This window comes from Periplaneta americana, chromosome 15 (genome assembly GCF_040183065.1).
Source record: "Periplaneta americana isolate PAMFEO1 chromosome 15, P.americana_PAMFEO1_priV1, whole genome shotgun sequence".
Taxonomy (NCBI): domain Eukaryota; kingdom Metazoa; phylum Arthropoda; class Insecta; order Blattodea; family Blattidae; genus Periplaneta; species Periplaneta americana.
The window spans coordinates 13,704,762-13,728,511 of NC_091131.1; the positions used below are offsets into that span (position 1 = coordinate 13,704,762).

General features: G+C 34.4%; 1 protein-coding gene across 1 annotated transcript; it reads left to right on the top strand.

Moving 5' to 3' along the window:
* Positions 1-104: 104 nt before the first annotated feature.
* On the top strand, positions 105-23,010 carry LOC138715605 (ionotropic receptor 75a-like). The gene is made up of 5 exons (XM_069848680.1): positions 105-145; positions 3,887-4,113; positions 6,027-6,235; positions 10,165-10,436; positions 22,773-23,010. The coding sequence occupies exons 1-5, from the start codon at positions 105-107 to the stop codon at positions 23,008-23,010; spliced, it is 987 nt and encodes a 328-aa protein (XP_069704781.1).
* Positions 23,011-23,750: the final 740 nt, after the last annotated feature.

Genomic DNA, 23,750 nt, shown 5'->3' on the forward strand with positions numbered 1-23,750 from the left:
TAAACGTGACTTCAACCGGAATCTTCTATAACGGCGCGGTGGGGTTACTTCAGCAGAGGAAAGTTGACATGTCATCCTCAGGTTTCCAGTACAGAAAGAAGCGTATGGATGTTGTAGACTACAGCGGGGAGATTGGCAAAAATGAGTAAGCAGATAAGTTTTACCTTCACAGTAACAAACTTCGTATGGAGTAAGCCTAAATAAAAGTAATTGTTCTGTTGGATTACATGAATTTACTTCTTAATCATCACATGTCCTATTCTCTGATTACTTTTAGAAGTAATTTCCATTCTTTCTAAACCTCCTATCTAATTTGAAAAATAAAGTTTGTTGCTTACCATATCAGTGTCTATTTTTGACGGCTCAATTCGAGGTAATAATTTTTTTCTCACTTTCCAAAACAGATTTTTAAATAAAATTTTCTTTCTATGTTTTCCTTAGACGTATATCCGTGAATCCTGAAAGTTACAGCGCAATTGCTTGAGTCTCATAGAAGCTATGACATGATAATGTTTAATGGTGCGGCATATAGCGTCCTCGTGTCCTTTCTGCGAACGCCAATGAAAGAACCAAAATGACGGGCGATTATATTCAGTACTAGTGGCTTGTGCAGCAAATGCTGCAAACTAAGTTCATTAGACGTTCAAATAAAAATTTTTAAGATTTATTTTCAATGAAGAATACCAGACATTTAGAAAGTTATTTCCTTCCGTAATAATGAAACATACTACCTCTGAATGGTTTTTATGGCAGATACTTTCTCTTGAACCTATCCACCTTCAGGTCTTGAGTTTCAACGCGAAAACGCAAGTAACAATGTCAGAACGATCAGTGGGTTTTTCATGTGGGAGTAAAGCAGTAGCTATTTCAGGTCATTGTGGATTCTAGGTGAAACTGAAAAAAAATGTCAGGTTTGCTATGCTTTCGAACAATAGCATAGCATCTTGGTAGGGCTATTGCTGCTGCATATAGAGCTTCAAATGTAGAGCGTAAAATCATTTTATTCTGCTAAGAGATCTTGCTGAAATGATCGGGAGACTACATAATTTTGTAGGCTTCTTATTTTATCAGTAAGTAATACCTTTTGGTCTTTCCTTAGGAACTGTAATTTTTGCGCTCTCTCGAGCCAATACTGAAGAGAATGACGCATATAAATATCTACACCACACCGCCCTTAAATATATGAAAAAGACCCAACCTCACTTGATCAATAACTATAAAAATATTTTTGTAATAACAATATTATTATCTTACGTAAGTTTTGTAGTTATATACTATATAGCTGTCACTCAGTTAATTATAGAAATGAAGAACTAATTTAAGATATTCTCTATTCTATAACCCCAAAACGTTTCACTTTCATATCATCAAATATGTATAATATTAATGAAAAGTAGTCACATCATTGCATTAACTATAATAATATTTCATTTCTAATGGTAATAATGTCATCAAACCACCTCTAATTTTGTAGATTTTAATAAAAAATACACCACAACTCTACTCAGAAAATTACACATCGCAGAATCAAACTTATAAATTATTTTAATAACCAATTGAATTTGAGCTCTAAATATGTCAGCAATCCTGCAGGTCATGACCTTCGTGTAATATCCTATTGTTTATTGTAGTGTGTGTTTTGTTTTATATTGAAATCCAATTAGTTTTCAAAACTGACGAAAGATGGATTTTGGAAAATAGGAAAATTATGTAGGAAAACTAATGCTTCACTGAAAGTTGCTATTTTTTCTGAAAAACTTCGGGTTCCAAGCTTCAAAATGAGGGGTCATTTATTAAAATCCGTTCAGCCGTTTTCCCGTAATTTCCATTACCAGTTCAAATTATATATATATATATATATATATATATATGTATGTATGTATAGATTTATCGAGCCTTAGGAAATGCAACGAATCACAAGACGCACTCGTTTAAATGGAGCTGACCTGCGACGTGATTGGTTGCCGGAAATAAGAGCGACGCGACTATAGATTGTTGACTAAATGGCCGCATTTGACATCAGAAGTCACGATCCAATGCTGCGTAGTACATAGCCATCAAGTTCGTAGTAGCTATTCAACGAAAATGCTTGCTTCATTGTTTGTACACTAAACAAACATAGATACCTCGTTAACAATTGGGGTTGTGAAATCTGAAGATGCTTTGGAAATAAAATGTGAGTTCAACGTAGACTAACGCGTTAACTTGGAACATTGACATTGTCTATCTATCTATCTATCTATCTGTCTGTCTGTCTGTCTGTCTGCCTGTCTGCCTGCCTGCCTGCCTGCCTGCCTGCCTGCCTGCCTGCCTGCCTGCCTGCCTGCCTGCCTGCCTGCCTGCCTGCCTGCCTGCCTGCCTGTCTGTCTGTCTGTCTGTCTGTCTATCTATCTATCTATCTATCTATCTATCTATCTATCTATCTATCTATCTATCTATCTATCTATCTATCTATCTATCTATCTATCTATCTATCTATCTATCTATCTATCTATCTATCTATCTATCTATCTATCTATCTATCCGTCTATCCGTCTATCCGTCTATCCGTCTATCCGTCTATCCGTCTATCCGTCTGTCTGTCTATCTATCTATCTATCTATCTATCTATCTATCTATCTATCTATCTATCTATCTATCTATCTATCTATCTATCTATCTATCTATCTATCTATCTATCTATCTATCTATCTATCTATCTATCTATCTATCTATCTATCTATCTATCTATCTATCTATCTATCTATCTATCTATTTATTTATTTATTTATTTATTTATTTATTTTTTTTTACTAATAATTGTAATATAAAATATAATATATACAGAAAAACTTTAGCTCGCCCCTCAAAGAGTAGAACTCGTGCTCAGGAGCGGATTCCTGAATTGAAATTAATAATTATACAATACAATTTGTCTTATGTCTACTGTGCAATTATAGTATATAAATTTAAATTTACAATTTTTCAATTTTTATAAAATCCATACATAACTTTTTTAATTTAATACTAGAACTATTAGAATTGACAAGATTAGGATATTTAAATACAAATTTGTTATATATTCTTGGGCCTAAATTACTACTATGATTAAATACTGTAACAGTGTTGCATTTTGGTTCAAACAATCTTAAAGAATTCATACCTTTTGTTTCATAACTATGAGAATACAATTCAAAATTATTTCGTTTTTTATGTATGAATTTTATTAGTACAATATAATAAATTTGTCTTACGTTAAGTACATTAAAGTCTAGAAACAAATTTTGAGATGGAAAATCAATAGATTTATGAAGACATATTTTAATTATTTTCTTCTGTGATAAATAAAGTGGATTAAAATTGGATTTAAATGAGCTACCCTATCTTATAATTCCATACATAATTACCGATTGAAATAAAGTTAAATATATTGTGCGTAATAAACTTATTGACAAGTAATTCCTCAATAACACAAAATAATATACTATTTTACGTAATTTATTACAAAGGTAATTAATGTGTTGGTTCCATATTAAATGATTATCGAAAATTATGCCTAAATACTTAACTTCAGAGGACTCTTTAATAATCGGATGTGTTGGTATTTGTGTTTCATTTTTTTAAAGATTGTAATATTTTAGGCTCTTATCTTTTCCACATATATTTCGATTGTTGACAGCAAAACGTAATTTTCAAAGATAGGTATCTTTTGAACATCTTTTACATTTCTACATCTTTCTACGTTCCATTTCTAGGGCAGTTGAGTTGGTCACCATTGCAATACAGGGTGAAGTGGGACCGGTATGCATAGGAATGCTCTGTAGTCTGTACATAATGAATGTAATGATGAATAATACGTATAGAATCGTTATGTTTTGTGAATAGGAGATTCATTTTTTACTTTCAGAGGGACATTCATTTTCCTGAAGCCATCTCTATCAGATATAACAAACATCTACACTCTGCCATTCACTCCATCAGTGTGGCTGACTTACTTTGTGGTGTTGGCTGTCTTGACCGTTGCCATGTTCATCGTTCAAAATGCTGAGAGACAGATGGATCATTCAGATACTACGGAACCTACGACGATAGCAGATGCTGTGATGACGACAATAGCGGTCGTCTGCCAAGAAGGTGAGTTTGTGTAGATTTAAGGAAATGGAATCCATAATGCCACAAGAGAGAGGTTTTCTTTTGAATATTTCCATCATTGTAAAGATTTGTGAAACACGTGGTTTGTGATTGGTCACTGAGAAGGGTTTTCTTGGGAATATTTCCATATATTTAAGAAAATGGAATCCATAATGTCACTAGATGTAAAGATGTGTGAAACACGTGGCTTGTAATTGGTCACTGAGAAGGGTTTTCTTGGAAATATTTCCATATATTTAAGAAAATGGAATCCATAATGTCACTAGATGTAAAGATGTGTGAAACACGTGGCTTGTAATTTGTCACTGAGAAGGGTTTTCTTGGAAATATTTCCATATAATTTAAGAAAATGGAATCCATAATGTCACTAGATATAAAGATGTGTGAAACACTTGGCTTGTAATTGGTCACTGAGAAGGGTTTTCTTGGGAATATTTCCATATATTTAAGAAAACGGAATCCATAATGTCACTAGCTATAAAGATGTGTGAAACACGTGCCTTGTGATTGGTCACTGAGAAGGAGTTTCTTGGGACTATTTCCATATATATAAGAAAGTGGAATCCATAATGTCACTAGATGTAAAGATGTGTGAAACACGTGCCTTGTGATTGGTCACTGAGAAGGGGTTTTCTTGGAAATATTTCCATATATTTAAGAAAATGGAATCCATAATGTCACTAGATATAAATATGTGTGAAACACGTGGCTTGTGATTGGTCACTGAGAAGGGTTTTCTTGGGAATATTTCCATATATTTAAGAAAATGGAATCCATAATGTCACTAGATATAAAGATGTGTGAACACGTGGCTTGTGACTGGTCACTGAGAAGGGGTTTTCTTTGGAATATTTCCATATATCTAAGAAAATGGAATCCATAATGTCACTAGATATAAAGATGTGTGAAACACTTGGCATGTGATTGGTCACTGAGAAGGAGTTTCTTGGGACTATTTCCATATATATAAGAAAGTGGAATCATAATGTCACTAGATGTAAAGATGTATGAAAAACTTGGCATGTGACTGGTCACTGAGAAGGAGTTTCTTGGGACTATTTCCATATATATATATATATAAGAAATTGGAATCCATAATGTCACTAGATGTAAAGATGTGTAAAACACGTGGCTTGTGACTGGTCACTGAGAAGGAGTTTCTTGGGACTATTTCCATATATATAAGAAAGTGGAATCTATAATGTCACTAGATATAAAGATGTGTGAACACGTGGCTTGTGACTGGTCACTGAGAAGGGGTATTCTTGGGACTATTTCCATATATATAAGAAAATGGAATCCATAATGTCACTAGATATAAAGATGTGTGAAACATTTGCCTTGTAACTGATAACTGAGAAGAGGTTTTCTTGGGAATATTTCCATATATTTAAGAAAATAGAATCCATAATGCCATAAGAGAGAGGTTTTCTTTTGAATAATTCCATTATTATAAAGATGTGTGAAACACGTGGCTTGTGACAGGCCACTGAGAAGGGTCGTCTTTGGAATATTTCCACATATTTAAGAAAATGGAATCCATAATGCCACAAGAGAGAGTTTCTTTTGAATATTTACATTATTGTAAAGATGTGTGAAAAACATTATTATTATTATTATTATTATTATTATTATTATTATTATTACTATAATCATAATTTATTAAGTTATTGAGATAAAATTTTCACGAAATATTCCTCATCAAACCGTATATCTTTAGCGCGAAAATAAAAAAAAATGTAAATTAAATTTGTCAAAATTTGACTATTTTCAGTAGCGCATCGCCTTAAAATATAATATTACAAGCAAAACTGTAACTGAAGTAATTGCCAAAAGTGTCTTAGGTAGACAATTTAATAACTACATAAATTATGCACCTTACGTCTTTTCGACAGGCACATCACGGGACCCGAAGAATCTTTCTTCAAGAATTTTATTCCTATCGATGTTGATGCTGTCCTTATTCGTGACCGTGTCCTACTCCGCCATCATCATCTCGCTGCTGCAAACAACATACTCAGCCATTCAGACTCTGGCTGACTTAGTAGACAGTCCCTTCGAATTGACTATGAAAGATTTCAACCCTAACATCGGCTATATTAAAGTAAGTACTGTTAAATGCACTGTGAAATTACATCCCGCATATGCATGTCTTGCGATTTCTCTAGTCACACCATGTGTGTAGGCGTTAAGGTATGGTCACACGTCGCTACTTTTGCAGCGCTGCAGTACAAAAAACTACGCAACTCTCGTACTGCGACGTATGAACAACGGTGCAACCCGAAAAGTAGCAGCTGCCGAACCTGCTGCTCGCTACTTTTCCACGCTGCGCGCAGCTTAGAAGTAGCGACGTGTGAACAGGGTTCTCAGGGTTGCAGCCGCAGCATTTTTGATATCGGTTTTGTTGAAACTTCTGCTGCGGTTGCGACCAGTGTTCAGTGGCGTAGCGTCAATGTAAACTAAAAAGCTTAGCTTCCCCAGTTAATAATAATTTCATAATAAACCTGCAGTTTATGAACAAAATTATTTATTAATTTTAATAGAATTTATATTTACGCGTTAAATATTGCGATGCGGCAGCCCAGGATGATTTGTGATGCAGCAGTAAACAAGAAACCTGCACACACCAGCTTCCAAGCAGACCGGTTTCTTCTGTGTAATCCACCCCGCAGATTTTCCATCCCTTTCTAACTAAGCTACCCTAGTTGCAAGGCTCGCAAGAAGCTAGCTTTAACATTTAAAATAACTAGTTTCCGAGTTATCCCTTTTCGTCAGTTGTGTTCAGTTGAAGTGTTAGTGTCCATTGTGGTTGATATAATAAATAATGAGCGAAATAACAGTTCCTGACACTAATTTACTTGAATTTTTTAGGACAATTGTATTATCAAGACTGACTTACGAACAAAAGTGTGATTTAAAAAACAAATGACCGACTCCCTTGCTGTCAATGAAGGACACAACCAAAAGACAAACGCATACTTACGTAATGATACTAATATTGTGATTTCTCTAAGTATGACAGGGAGTGAGCTAATGTTATACGTATACGTGTCTATTTGTTAGAGATATGTGTAAACCGTGAAATCATATTTTACTACGTATCATTTGAGGTCATGCCTTATTGGTGTTACTTACGAGGTTCCAACCAATCTTCGACTGCTGACTTGAAATTGACTACTATTTATTTTAAGACTGTATTTTTGTAATACGTTTTCTCATATTGCATGAAAGACAACTTGAGTTAGCTTCCCCTGCTCAAAATTTCATGCTACGCCACTGCCAAGTGTTACCTCCCAAATGTGCCAATGATACTTTTATTGTTTGGATATATTTTAATGTTAAATGTGATGAAAATAAATTATTTGTAACAGTTATTAAATAAACAACACAGTCTGAGCATAATTGCTGAATATAATTCATTTTTTAAATTTTCCGTAGCGTAGTTCCAAACAGGAGGGTTGCCAACATTGATTACGTGAATATACTGTTGCTTATCATTTAAGTATATAGGCTTTATAGTAAAAATAATGTCAATTTCTGAATACTAGATACGACAGAAAAGCAAATAATAGATAAGGAAGCTTTCACATGAGTCTATTAATAATGCGAACATAACAACAAAATGTATATTGAGAAGTCAACACGGAGATGGAAGCCTGCAGCATGACTGCGGCTGCAAAAGTAGCGCCTTGTGTGTGAACAGACTCGCAACCTCCAGTTGCAACTTTTGCAGCACTCGGGTTGCACAGCACGAAAAGTAGCGTGCAGCGCACTACTTTTGGCTTACGTGTGAACACGACACGCAACTTTTGCAGCTGCAGTACAAAAGTTGCGCAGCAAAAGTAGCGATGTGTGACCGTACCTTTAAAGAGAACTGAACTTCGTCCTGCAGTACTCCATTTGTTGGACGTATCCATTTTGACTGATATTTTCACATATTTGTATACAGGGTGATTCACGAGGATTTACCGTCACTTACGGAACTTATTTCCGAAGACATTCTGAGCAAAAAAATGTCATATAAACATGTGTCCTAATCGCAATATTTTCAAAGCTACATTGATTTGAAGTTGTTAGTAAAATACCTTTTTTCTTCAGTTTAACGGGTGAAAAAATATTACAAATAGAGGATGGACTATTCAGTAGTGTCAGTTCTTTAATTGGCTAGTGTTCTGAAGCTAAAACTGTGTTGTTGATTGCTTTGTACAGATTTTATTTTTCAATTTTTTACTAAAAATGACATCATTCTTACGTTCTTATCACAAAAATTGTTGCAAATCATATGACTTTAGGAACTTGACTCTTTACAGTTTGATTATGCATCCTAATGTACAGTCTTAAAGAGTTTACAAGAGTGGCGTGATTTGTAACAATTGTTATGATAAGTGCGTAAGAAAATGAAAGTGTGAACTTAAAAATCGAAAAAAAAAATTCTGTACACATTTTTAGCTTCAGAACACTAGCTAATGAAAGAAATGATACTCCTGAATAGTTCATTCTTTATCTGTAATATTCTTTTACCCTTAAAACTCAAGAATAACGGTATTTTACAAGCAACTTCAAATTAGTGTAATTCTGAAAATATTGAGATTAGGATAAATGTTTATATGCTTTTTTTTTGCTTAGAATGTCTTCGGAAATAAGCTCCATAAGGGACGATAAATCCTCGTGAATCACCCTGTATAGTTTTCTTCTAGAATGCTATTTATTAGTCTCGTTACTGTTGATTTGTCAATAAATCCTCGTGAATCATCCTGTATAGTTTTCTTCTAGAATGCTATCTATGAGTCTTGTTACTGTTGATTTGTCAGTAAATCCTTGTGAATCACCCTGTATAGTTTTCTTCTAGAATTCTATTAGTCTTGTTGCTGTTGATTTGTCAATAAATCCTCGTGAATCACTCTGTATAGTTTTCTTCTAGAATGCTATCTATCAGTCTTTTAACTGTTGATGTGTCAATAAATCCTCGTGAATCATCCTGTATAGTTTTCTTCTAGAATGCTATTAGTCTTGTTACTGTTGATTTGTCAATAAATCCTCGTGAATCACTCTGTATAGTTTTCTTCTAGAATGCTATCTATTAGTCTTGTTACTGTTGATGTGTCAATAAATCCTTGTGAATCACTCTGTATAGTTTTCTTCTAGAATGCTATCTATTAGTCTTTTTACTATTGCTTTGTCAATAAATCCTCGTGAATCAACCTGTATAGTTTTCTTCTAGAATGCTATTAGTCTTGTTAATGTTGATTTGTCAATAAATCCTCGTGAATCACTCTGTATAGTTTACTTCTAGAATGCTATCTATTAGTCTTGTTACTGTTGATTTGTCAATAAATCCTCGTGAATCACCCTGTATAGTTTTCTTCTAGAATGCTATTAGTCTTGTTACTGTTGATTTGTCAATAAATCCTTGTGAATAACCCTGTATAGTTTTCTTCTAGAATGAAATCTATTAGTCTTTTTACTATTGATTTGTCAATAAATCCTCGCGAATCACCCTGTATAGCTTTCTTCTAGAATGCTATCTATTAATCTTGTTACTGTTGATTTGTCAATAAATCCTCGTGAATAACCCTGTATAGTTTTCTTCTAGAATGCTATCTATTAGTCTTTTAACTCTTGATTTGTCAATAAATTTTCGTGAATCACCCTGTATAGTCTTCTTCTAGAATGCTATCTATTATTCTTGTGACTGTTGATATGTCAATAAATCCTTGTGAATCACTCTGTATAGTTTTCTTCTAGAATGCTATCTATTAGTTTTGTTACTGTTGATTTGTCAATAAATCTTCGTGAATCATCCTGTATAGTCTTCTTCTAGAATGCTATTTATTAGTCTATTGCCAATGAGTCTCTCAAGTTTCTGCACCATCCTGGCCTTAAATATTATCTTAAATATGCATTTTCATTAAATTCAAGCTCAAAGATCTGGCATGGTTCCCTTGTTAGTTCCCACCAAATCTTTAATAGAATATAATAGCAGATGATATTTATGCTACTAGTAGTATATTTTTCTGTTATTTTCTGTCACAGGAAACTACAGACCCCGTCGTCGAAAGACTGTACTATACGAAAATTCTAACAAAACCTCATAGCCAGGCTTTCACCTCCTCGGAGGTCGGAGTAAAGAGGATCCGTCAAGGAATGCACGCCTTCCACGGGGATGCGGACGCCTACAAGCTCATCTTAGACACTTTCGAAGAGCACGAGAAGTGCAAACTCAAGACGATTGATATGTACCCTTCATTTCAAAGTGCCATCGCTGTACAGAAGGGTTCTGCGCTTAAAGAATACTTCATGCGTTCGTAAGTTTAATTTATCTTCTTCTTCGTTCATAATCTGTCAATCTCTTTTTTTCTCGCGTTTACTTTCAGTTTGTGCAGATCAACGGTTATTTGAAGTCTGTTTTAAATTATTGTCTTACGTGACAAAAATTACATTTTGAATTATGTTTATTTTTTTCAATTTTATTTATTTCAAATATACGGAATAAAGAAATATAATTACAAAACAAACAAAGAGAAATACAAATAAAATAATACAAGCAATATAAAAAGAAGATACAGTAGTATTAACAAAATTTGAGACCGAATGAGCAGCGCTCGTGCACGGTCGCAGTTCAGATATAATATTAAAATAAAAAATAATAATATAAATAAATAAGTAAAATAAAATAGGAACTAAAATATAATTATAGCGGCAATGGAATTATATAATATAATATTAACACTATAGAAGAATAATATCGCACGTGAAAAGTAGGACTAATATATATTTCAAAATTATAGAATACAAATATAATATAGGTTGGTTAATTCATACACATAGGCTATACATTTATTTAATCAAATTGAAGATATTAACACGTTTCTAATTTTCTTGTTATATGTTAGTGGGTTACATGTTAGAAGTTCTGGGTGTAATTTAGTTAAAGCATTGTACAACCGAGGGCCAAAATTTATGCTGTACTTTAGACCAGCAGATGTGAGACATTTAGGTTCTAGTAATGTTGAATTAATATTTCGTCTTGTGTCATAATTGTGTGTCTGTAATACAAACTTATTACGATTTTTATGATAAAATTTTAACAGCGTATACTTATAAATTTGTTCAATATTAAATACATTGCATTTTTAATTATGCGACAAACAAAAAAGAGAAACAAAACACGGATATATAACCATTAATAGAAATTTAAAATTAGATGTAATAACGTTGGCAGATGATCTTGTTTTACTAAAAACATCTGAAGATGATTCGCAATGGTCAGTACATAATTTAAATTTAATAGCTAAAAAATTGTCAATGGAAATATCCATTAACAAAACAAAAATGATGGCCTTTTGATGGTAAATACCCAACACCAAGCAAAATTTGTTTAAATAACATAATTTTGGAAAGAGTTAATGAGTTTAATTATTTAGGATATGAACTTTCTTTTGTTGAAAATTTGGGTTTATCAGAGAAAATTGTAAAATTCAACAAATCAGTGGGCATCATTAATAGATTTATAGCCGGCAGATCCACAACTCAGTCAATTGAGACCGTGCTCGACACCATATGGGAAGCTACCGCCACGGCCGGAGGCTACATATATGCCATTTTCAGAGATTACGTGAAAGCGTTCGACGGAGTGGACAGGACTATCATGGTAGATAAACTACGCCGCATCCTGGGAGAGGAAAACCCGAACCTGCCACTCATAGAGAACATCCTGAGTGTCAACCTACTAACGGTTAGCGACAAAGTGAGCCACTCCAGACCTATTACCCAGACTAATGGCGTTCTCCAGGGGGACCCTCTTAGCCCGATGATGTTTAACCTGCTAACACACGATGTCATACAAGAGGTAGCAGTAAACCTGCCTATGTTCCTGTATGCAGACGACATGGTTATGATGTCGAGCAACAGAGAGGCATTACAGGAAGGGCTTAGCAGACTCCATGTATGGTCAAGAAGGAATGGCCTAGATATAAATACAGAGAAAACAAAGGTCATGAAGTTCAGAAAAGGCGGAAACGTCTCCAGATCGGACATCTTCACATATGGTAATGAGAAACTGGAAATTGTTAACTCGTACAAATATCTGGGCTTAACACTGCAAGTGACAGGGAAGTCATTTACTAAGCACATAGAAGAAAGATGCTCGGCGGCGATCAAGGCTACGTACGACATAAAGAAGCTCGAAAAGCTCTCCACGACCACAGCCCTGCGCCTCTTCTACATCAAGATCGCTCCAATAGTTAGCTACGCGCTGAAAAATATATGGGTTCACTTAACCTCAGCGAACCTAAAGAAGCTAGAAGCCGTGAAGCGTCATACCTAAAAAGAGCTCTTCAAGTGTCAAGAACAACGCAAACGAGGCTGGTATACCTATTAATGGACACGGATTTCTTCGTAAGAGAGCTGATGACGAGCAACGGCCTTCAACCTACACCAGCATATGAGGCCCACGTTAGGGACAGAGAAGAAAAAGCAGCAGGCGTGGACCAGGAATTCCTTCAGACGCCAGCCATGAACACGGAAGAGTGGAAGAAGCCTAACTTCGAGCTACGTCACGTCTTCACGAGGACGGCGGCCCACGGGTTCCACCATAGGATCTGTGCCAAACGAGGATACCACTCGGCCTCAGAGCAGTGCATCTGCACCCTCTGTGGGCACAGCTGCAGTCAGTATCATATACTAACCTGCCAAGCAAGGTCTGAGACACTAACGTTCTACGCAAAAGAAGGCAAGTTTTGACTAAAATGTAACAATGTACACATTGCGTTTAATAAATCTTATTATTATTATTATTATTATTATTATTATTATTATTATTAACACAGTTTTAAAACCTTCATTAGTACAAAAATCAACTCGTACTCGTCTTTATCAAATAGTAGCTCGACCAGTCTTATGTTATGGGAGTGAAGCGTGGACTATAAGGACAAAAGATGAAAGCAGACTAACAGCTTGCGAGATGAGATTCATGCGCCGAACAGCTGGCTACACTAAATGGGATCGGAAGAAAAATGAAGATATCCTTCAAGAACTTAATGTGTCATCAATACTGGACTATATCTCCAGATATCAGTTAAACTGGAAGGAACACGTCTCAAGAATGGTTTCATCCCTAAGGCAATAATGAAGTATCGTCCAAATGGGAAACGGTCACTTGGTCGACCTATGAAAAGATGCAAGAAAATCGCTTTTTCAGGCCGTAACAGTTCTTTTGGGACTAGTACTTGCCAGGATGATGATGATGATGATGATGAATTATGCGACACTTCCTTTTAGTGCAAGAGGGGTTTATGTCATTCGATCGTACAGGAAGGAATTGAAATCATTAGTTAGATGATAGTGGACTTCACAGGCTAAGGCTCCATTGAATCTCTTGCTGTCTTTTTCAAGATAAATATTAGTTACGTGAAAAGTGAACAAACAAATCATTAATGTTACACGCACAATTTATTGACCAAATATACAGGAAAACACAAAGAAAACAAATCGAATGTAAAGAGAAAACACTCACAAGTTAGAAGGATGGCTCCATTGCTTTACTGTATCATCACTACAAGTGCTGGACACACGTGCATTGATTTCCAGACAAGATTGCATCGACGTGCCATACTTCGTCGTACCACAGTCTAGTATACACAGTCGCGAAGCTTGGGGTGATTTTTTGCATTTCTCGCGATAGTTGCTAGCCGCTTGGAGCGCTGTGTGTACTAGGAACAATAGACTGTGTCACTGTCATCGTGATCTAATACAGGCCGTAAGGCAGACCATGTGACTCGCTTAACCCAATCACGAAGGGCGGCGTTTCAACCATATAAATTAATTGGAATGCATAAAAAGTAACATATATTTCTCTAAAATGTAGTGTAATTGCATTAATAAAATTTAAAACAATGATTAGGAGACACTTCAGACATAATTCCTTGCGAGTTAAGGTGTAATATTATTTTTGGTGTGAAAATTACGTTGTTCGTATGTGTAATAGACCTACCTGCCTTTGTTTCGATTAAATATTGCGAAATTATTGAACATTCATTTATGCACGATTCAATAATTTTCAGTTGCACCGCACGAATATTTAGATATGTTGAAATTATAGGTTATGTTTACTGTACCAGTTGCCCCTTTCTGTCTAATTTTAGTGGTCTCCAATGCCCTGCCATTCATATGGAAATATTATAGGTTATGTTTACTATATCTTATATTCCTAAATTCGTAATTATACATTATAATTAAGCATAATGTCTTGTATGATACTACGCACATTCAATTTGTCTGTATTTTAATACTACAATTGAGTATTGAATTATTGTATTTATCTACTACCTAAGAGACGAAGTAACAATAGTACGTGCACTAATTTCATAAGAGTGGTATGATAAATTGTCTGTCTTTATCAAGGAAGGTAGATGTGCTATATTAAAATCACAATATAAATTCTTTTTTATTAAACCTCAAAATAGCTTCCATTCTAAACTTAAAATGTTGATACGAAAAGATTATGTTAACATGTAAAATTCTCTTCACATTAAAATAACACAGTTTTGTAATTATTTCTGCAACATATTTTGCAACAAGAAGTAAACGGAACTCATGGACACATTACACTAAATAAAACTTAGCAATGATAAGCAATAAAGTTATAATATTTCACTGAGCTCCATACACTGAAATAGAAAACCCCAACAAACATTACGGCCTGGTCTAGATCGAAAAGGCATTGACTGTGCCGTATGTGGCATTGTTGTGAAAAGTTGTGTAAACTGTGAAATGTTCGTTATCGGTTGTAATAACTGTAAATGGCTAAAATACAGTAATTTGAGTAATAATATGGGACGAGGAGAAGTTTGTAGTACTATAAATTCTAAGAAAAAAAAGTCAGAGTTATCCTTCCGAAAGATCCAGGAAGGTTAGTTTATAAAATATAATATATACTTTATGAAAATAATATATAAACCTTATGTATTTCGTATTTCAATAGTGGAAGGAAGGTGTTATTTTTCAAAAGAACACGATATCAAAAGTAAAATACATTTTATCGTCTGCTAGGGAAAGAGTCTGTGATGAGGCGATAGTAGCGAAACTGGTGGCTAGCAACTATCTATGGATGCATATTTCAACTGTCTATGTTCGCATATTTAGTAAGTATTGAGATTCGCAATTGTACTGGGTGTTCAGTTCAAAGTGTGCCATGGCTCGCTGTATGCCATCATGTGGCTAGCCGATTAGCCTAGAGAATTCAATCTTCCTACACTTCCGCAGAGGTGTATTACCTACGTGCCAGAGAAGTTGCCTAGCAAGTACGGCGTTCATTCTGAAGCGTACTTACCGATACGTACGGTAACGCCAGTAGTGGCAGGAATATGAACTGTTTCGAAACATGTATTGAGGTGAGTTTTTTCTTACTGTCGAGATATGGGGAGAGGGTTAAGACGATTACTTACGTATTTGTTGACATTAATTTCGACCGTCAACATGGACACGGAGCATTTGATTTGTATTGTGGAATGTTGTGGTACGCAACCGATGATAAATACCTGCGTACGACTTGGCCGCGCAAAACAGTTCAAAAGAGGTTATGGTAGCACACAGACCGAACAGACCGCCATCTGTTGCTACGACGTTCAAGTTATACTGTACACGTTCTAAAGTTCAGATTGAACGCCTAGATTAATAGGCAACTTCTCTGACATAAAATCTGAAACTCGCTTCAAATCGCTGACTCATCGACAGTGACGTCATGACACACTTTGAAATGAACATCCAGTATATACTAAACTGTGGTCGTACCCTTTCAAAGACGCCAGGCATATTCCTGATTTCAGCTACTGCGGAGACAATGCGTCTTACAAGATATTCTTCAGAGTCAGCAGGGGTTTCATAAACCACAGGTAGTAATCAAATTGGGTCAATGCATGATACCGAACTCGGGGAATGAACAAACCGGGTCGAAGAATAATGCTGCTCTGATAGAGTAAACAAACTGGGTGTTATAGCCCGACCGCTGACATTAAAACCTGCGCTAGAAACCAGTGTTCGTTCGTGCGCAGGTTGTCATAGTAGGGGAGGATCTGTTGTGTTGTAGATGCGCTCCCTGATAGACGTCTCGCAGCGAGTACGTTCTAAACTATCCTAAACAGCACTCGTATCCGCGTCCAATCTTTCACTTTTAAATCAATTATTAATATTCCATTTCGACGTATTGTGTATAGTTAAAACAGATCGTAATTTATAATAATGGAAGGGAAACCAAATGTGCGCGGCAAGCTTTCGAAAAGTGACTCGCGTAAAATTATTTATAACGTTGCGAAGTATTTAGTATTAGTATTAGTATTTATTTATTTAACCTGGTAGAGATAAGGCCGTCAGGCCTTCTCTGCCCCTCTACCAGGAGATTCCAACTACAATATCAACAATAAAATTACAATTAAGTTAGTATTAAATTTACAATCACAATTACAAATAATATTACAATTAGTATTACATTTACAATTACAATAAAATCAAAGTACGAAAAGATTACCTGAATAATTAAAGCTAGATAATTTATCATAGAGAAACAAAGAATATTTTATATTTACTGAATTACAAATTAAATCTAGAATAACAAAATTGTATAGTGATGAAATTACTGAATATTGAAATATTTTGTGATAGATTAAAGAAACTATTTACAAGTAATCAATTACTGACCAAGAGCCTAGTAAGTTTTCGTTTGAATTCAATTTTATTTCGACAGTCCCTGATGCTAGCAGGTAGCGAATTCCAGAGTCTCGGCAGGGCTATTGTGAAAGAAGATGAGTATGAGGAGGTGCGATGGGATGGTATTGTTAGTATTGTTTCATGACGAGAGCGTGTGTTCAGATTATGGTGGGAAGAAAGGTAAGTGAAGCGAGACGACAGGTACGAAGGAATAGAAGAGTTCAAGATTTCGAAGAGAAAGAGAAGTGAATGTAAATTTCTTTTCTTATCTAGTTTAAGCCAACCTATTGCTTCCAGGGATGGGGTAATATGATCATATTTACGAACATTGCTTACAAAACGTACACACAAATTATGAGCACGTTGAAGTTTCATTTTGTTGTCGCTGGAGAGGTCAGTCAGTAAAATGTCCGCATAGTCAAAATAGGGAAATGCAAGTGTCTGCACAAGGGACTTTTTTAAGCAAGAGGGGAGATGAACATTTATCCTTTTTAGCACATGGATAATAGAATATACTTTTCTGCAGGTTTCTGTGATTTGCATGTCCCAGTTGAGATTATTATCCATGTGAATGCCAAGATTTTTTACTGAAGAACTGAAAGGGATATGCACTGTACTTACTTTAACAGGGGAAATGTCGAGGTGTTTTACAGCGTCGGTTTGCCGTTTAAGGGGTTAGGTACAGCTTACAGCATTAAAATTTTTGGAAATATTCAACATTTTTTTTCTCCATTACTGTATCTTGCACAATAATGAAAATTGGTATGAGTAAAACACTGTCCTTCTGCTATATTAAAAAATATATTTTTACGATTTAAAAAAAAAATATATATATATTTTTTTTACAAATTCAATATAGTGGCAGTTCACTGTGCAGTGATGAAGCATTTCCCTCATAATTCATACATTTGTTCAATTTTTCATGTTCTCTCTCTTTTATTTTATTACTGAAATTCATGTTTACAATATCATGCTCTTTCAACTTACTTACTTATTGGCTTTTAAGGAACCCGGAGGTTCATTGCCGCCCTCACATAAGCCCGCCATTGGTCCCTATCCCGAGCAAGATTAATCCAGTCTCTATCATCATATCCCACCTCCGTCAAATCCATTTTAATATTATCTTCCCATCTACGTCTCGGCCTCCCCATAGGTCTTTTTCTCTCCGGCCTCCCAACTAACACTCTATATGCATTTCTGTATTCGTCTATACGTGCTATATGCCCTTCCCATCTCAAACGTCTGGATTTAATGTTCCTAATTATGTCAGGTGAAGAATACAATGCGTGCAGTTTGTGTTGTGTAACTTTCTCCATTCTCCCGTGCTACATTCCTATAAATAATATATTTTTTTTAATTTTGTTTTAGAAGAAAGTACTGATATTTGACCATTTTTTTAAATTAATTTATATTTTATCAGACAATCTATCAAAGGTAGAGAAGTGATCTTGCATCATACTGTAGATATAACATACATAAATACACAAACAATTTCATCACAAAATGTTGAATAGTTTTTAAGTTATGTGGGAAATGCTTCATCACTGCACAGTGAAATGAATTAAAAAAAAAAAAATGTAAATAATTTTTTTAAATCGTAAATATATATAGCAGAAGGACAGTGTTTTACACATACCAATTTTCATTATTGTACAAGATACAGTAATGGTGGAAAAAGTGTTTAATATTTCCAAAATGTTTCTGCTGTAAGATATACCTAACCCCTTAAAAGAGAAAAAAAAATTAATTTAAGTTGAAATATAATGTTGTCATATCAACAAGGAAGCTACGGGAGTTTCGGCCAGCTTGATAAAAAAAAACGTTTTGAAGGAAGGGGCAGTGTCATTGTCTACCACAGTTGGAGTTCGACTAGTGTAACCCGGCCTAGCGAGCTGCTCGTATAGTGATGACCAGGGAAAGGATTTATATGTAAATACATATTTACTTATAAAGCTAATATAATTTATATTTTGCATTATCTTTATGTTTCACAATGTGTAGGGTTGAAAAATCCTACTTTTATTTTCCATATTTTTCCATATTTTAGAGTTTAGTACATATTTTCGTTAATTTCCATATATTTTCCATATTTCATATAAAACAGTCCATATTATATTAGGTTTAACAATAAAACAAAACAAAATTCCATTAACTTTTAAAAATACATTTCAACAATAGAGATTTAAACACATGTTCAGTAATCCCTTTAACATCAGAGTTATTTGAAAATTAGCAGTCCTATCAACAATGGGAAAGTAAGTTACAAAACTGTATTAATTTAATTTAAAATTTTTAACAGACTTCAGTTGTGCAGCTCAACAGTTAAATGCCAGTCAGAGTACACATAGGTTCAGTTTTGTAAATCATACTATAAAGACGGTAAATATGCCAAAAGTACGTCATTCAGTCAATTTAAAATCAAAACTAACAAGTTACATTTCAGAATTTAAAGAAGATGGTTTATCAACTGACAATAAAATATTATTTTGTAATCTGTGTCAGTGTGCAGTATCATCTACACAAAAGTTCCTGGTGCAACAACACATTACAACTAGTAAACATCAGGCCAACAAACAACTAAATTCCAAGCAGAGACAATTGTTTTTAACACAACCAACAACATCGAATGTAAGATCTGAGTTTAACATCGACCTGTGCCGTTCTCTCATCTCTGCTGATATTCCTCTCTACAAACTAAAGAATAAGGTCTTCAGGGAATTCCTTGAAAAATATACTCAACATACAATCCCGGATGAGTCAACACTTAGGAAGACGTATGCTCCATCCATCTACGATGAGACAATACAGAAGATAAGAGATGAAATTAAAGATAGTTCAATTTGGGTTTCCATTGATGAGACTCCCGACAAAGAAGGTAGACTTGTTGGTAATGTAGTTATCGGTTTGTTAAGTGAACAATATTCTGAACGAATTCTTTTACATTGTGATGTTCTAGAAAAGTGCAATAACAAAACTATAGTTAAACTGTTCAACGAAGCTATGGGTATCCTGTGGCCAAAGGGTATTATGTACGATAATGTGTTATTCTTTATTAGCGATGCTGCCCCTTATATGGTCAAAGCTGGACAAGCATTATCTGTTGTATATCCTAAATTGACTCATTTTACTTGTGTGGCGCATGCATTTCATCGTGTGGCAGAAGTGGTCAGAGACAATTTCCCTAAAGTAGATTTGTTGATTTCATCAGTGAAAAAAGTATTTCTCAAAGCTCCCAGTAGAGTTAACGTGTTGAAAGAAATGTACCCTGAAATTCCATTGCCACCAAAGCCAATTTTAACTAGATGGGGTACATGGCTAGAAGCAGTTGAATATTATGCCGAACATATAGACTCTATTAACAATGTTCTCCTTGCATTGGACTCTGAAGATGCAGTCTCAATTGGTACTGCGAAAACAGTTACCTGTGACATAAGTGTGAAGAATGACTTAGCTCACATTCAGCATACATTTTCATGCATCATAAAAACGCTCAAAAGTCTCCAAAATAGGCACCTTTCACTATCTGAAAGTTTTGAAATTATAAATAGTACTGTGGAACAACTGAATCGTGGTAGAGGTAAAGTTGCAGATGCAGTAAGAGCTAAGGTGGACACTGTACTTTCAAAAAACCCTGGATATGAAGAACTACAAAAGGTTGTTGCTGTGATGAGTGGTGAATCAACAGTGAAGATTAACTTGGACTTATCCCCAGCAGACATTGTGAAATTGAATTATGTACCAGTTACTTCTTGTGACGTCGAACGCTCTTTTAGTCAGTATAAATCTATCCTCAGAGACAATAGAAGAAGATTCACTTTTCAGCACTTGAAAGAAATGTTTGTAACCTATTGTTATGGTAACAGACAATAAAAATTGTGTTTTGTTGAAACTACATTGGAAGATAAGGTACGTCCATTATATTTTTTGTTTAGTTTGATTAAAATGTACCAATATTTAACGTACATAGTCATTTTTTTATAATTTTAAGTCCATATTTAATTCCATATTTTGGTAAAAATCCATATTTAATTCCATATTTTGGTAAAAATAACTACATATATATTTACATATTTCATATATTTTAGTCCATATAAATCCGTTCCCTGGTGATGACGTATCCCCTCCATGGCCACGTGAGTATTGGAAAAGTCGAAGGTATTTTTGTAGTTGGTCGAGCTATAGCATTAAACCCCTCTTGCAATGAAACGAAGCGTCCTAGCCCATGGGTTCCATAACAAAAAATGTTTTAAAGAACGTTATTTATCCGCTCCAAAAGTTTGTCGGTCTAATTTAGAAACACCCTGTATGTATAAAAGTATGAAACCTAAGAACAAATATGGAGGAAAGCAACTTTTGACCCACCTTGTATTACATTAATGTATTGTATTTCTTATATTTACCACACAAATTACGCATTTTACACGTATTTTACGTGTCGTGTATTAATTAATTTTTATGCGTAACTTCCAAACTCTGCTTTAAGTGGTCCGTATTTCTTACTCGTTTTATTTCTCTACCTTTCCCTCTTCTTCCTCACTTTTTTTCTCGTTGCCCTCCTTGCTCCGTTCCTTCTCTTCCAACTTGTCCCACACTTAACTCTCTCCTTACTGACACTTCAACCTGCCCAAGTGGATTGTACCGTAGCACTCGCAATCTATATATATAATTTGAACTGGTAATGGAAATTACGGCGAAACGGCTGAACGGATTTTAAAGAATGACTCCTCATTCTGAAGCTTGGAATCCAAGGATTTTCAGAAAAATAGTAACTTTCAGTGAAGCGTTAATTTTCCTACATAATTTTCCTATTTTCCAAAATCCATCTTTCGTTAGTTCTGAGAACTAATTGCATTTCTATATAAAACAAAACACACACTACAATAAACAATAGGATATTACACGAAGGCCATGACCTGCAGAATTGCTGACATATTTAGAGCTCAAATTCAATTGGTTATTAAAAACTGACTTACTAAAAATAATTTACAGGTCTGATTCTGCGGTGTGTAATTTTCTGGGTACAGCTGTGTATTGGATATTTAAAATCTATAAAACTTGAGGTGGTTTGATGACATTATTACCATTAGAAATGAAATATTATAGTTAATGCCATGATGTGACTATTTTTCATTAATTATACATATTAATGCTATATTGATGATATGAAAGTGGAACTTTTTGGGATTATGTAAGTAGATGTAGAGAATTTCTTAAATTAGATTTTCATTTCTATAATTTACTGAGTGGCGGCTATATAGTATATAACTACAAAACTTACGTAAAATAATATTTTTATTAAAAATAAAATATTTTTATAGTTATTAATCAAGTGAAGTTGGGTATTTTTCATATCTTAATGGCGATGTGGTGGAGATATTTATATGCGTCATTCTCTTCAGTATTGGCTCGAGAGAGCGCAAAAATTACAGTTTCTAAGGAAAGACCAAAAGGTACTTACTGATAAAGTAAGAGGCCTACAAAATGATTTCAGCAAGATCTCTTAGCAGGATAAAATGATTTTACCCTCTACATTTCAAGCAGCAGCTATACCAAGATGCTATGTCTATTGTTCGAAAGCATAGCAAACCTGACGTTTTTTTTAACTTTCGCCTACAATCCACAATGACCTGAAATAGCTATTGCTTTTCTCCCATATGAAAAACCCACTGATCGTCCTGACATTGTTACTTGCGTTTTCGCGTTGAAACTCAAAAACTGAAGGTGGATAGTTTCAAAAAAATATTTGTCATAAAAAATCATTCAGAGGGAGTTTGTTTCATTATTACGGCAGCAAATGACTTTCAAAATGTCTGGTATTCTTCATTGAAAATAAATCTGAAAAATTTTTATTTGAACTTCTAATGAACTTAGTTTGCAGCATTTACTGCACAAGCCACTAGTAAAAGTATAATTTTAAATACTCGTTCTGAATGTTCCAGGACTCGGTGGTTACGAGAGAGCGGAATACTGGACCGAGAAACAAAGTACTGGATAATCCAGTTGCCGAAGTGTCAAGGGAACGCTGAGAGCTTCACCAGTGTTCGAATCCAGGACTTCTACCCGGCTTTGCTCGTCCTGGCGTACGGTGCTGCTATTGCTGTGGGATTTCTGGTTCTGGAGAATCTGTACTCAAGGTTCAAAATTATGAAGATCGATAAACTCAAAACCGTGCGGTAACAATTTACGCCTAATCTGTAGTTTTGCTTGTAATTCTTACTTTACTTTTTAATCTTATTACACTCTTATCTTTTCTTTCTGTGTGTGTGAAATTCTTATCGTCCACAGAAGTCAGGATTTCCGTACTAATTTTCATCAATTTTATTTCCTCTACTTCTGAAAAGAAAAAAATAGAATGATGTTCACGTGTTTTAGAGATAGACAATTTAGTTCCTCGAAAATTCCTTCAATTGTCAGTCAGAATGAAGCTATGTTACAATGCCAGAAGAGTGAAGTATTTTTGTTGCGCGATAAATTCTAAAAAATTATTGCTTATACACTATCCTTCATAAGGAGTCCTCTGAAGTTAAATATTTAGGAATATTTTTCGACAATCATTTAAAATGGAACAAACACATTAATTACCTTTGTAATAAATTACGTAAAATAATATATTATTTTGTTTTATTGAGGAATTACTTGTCAATAAGTTTATTACGCACAATATACTTAACTTTATTTCAATCAGTAATTATGTACGGAATTATAGGATGGGGTAGCTTATTTAAATCCAATTTTAATCCACTTTATTTATTACAGAAGAAAATAATTAAAATATGTATTCATAAACCTATTGATTTTCCATCTCAAAAATTATTTTAGACTTTAATGTTCTTAAAATAAGGCAAATTTATTATATTGAATTAATAAAATTCATACATAAAAATCAGAATAATTTTGAATTGTATTCTCATAGTTAT

What these genes read in the sequence shown, in the direction of transcription:
- LOC138715605 (XM_069848680.1), top strand. Translation starts at nt 105, where the DNA reads ATGGATGTTGTAGACTACAGCGGGGAGATTGGCAAAAATGA. An exon ending in CTAACATCGGCTATATTAAA is followed by an intron (nt 6,236 to 10,164) that starts GTAAGTACTGTT and finishes TTTCTGTCACAG; the next exon opens with GAAACTACAGACCCCGTCGT. An exon ending in AAAGAATACTTCATGCGTTC is followed by an intron (nt 10,437 to 22,772) that starts GTAAGTTTAATT and finishes TGAATGTTCCAG; the next exon opens with GACTCGGTGGTTACGAGAGA.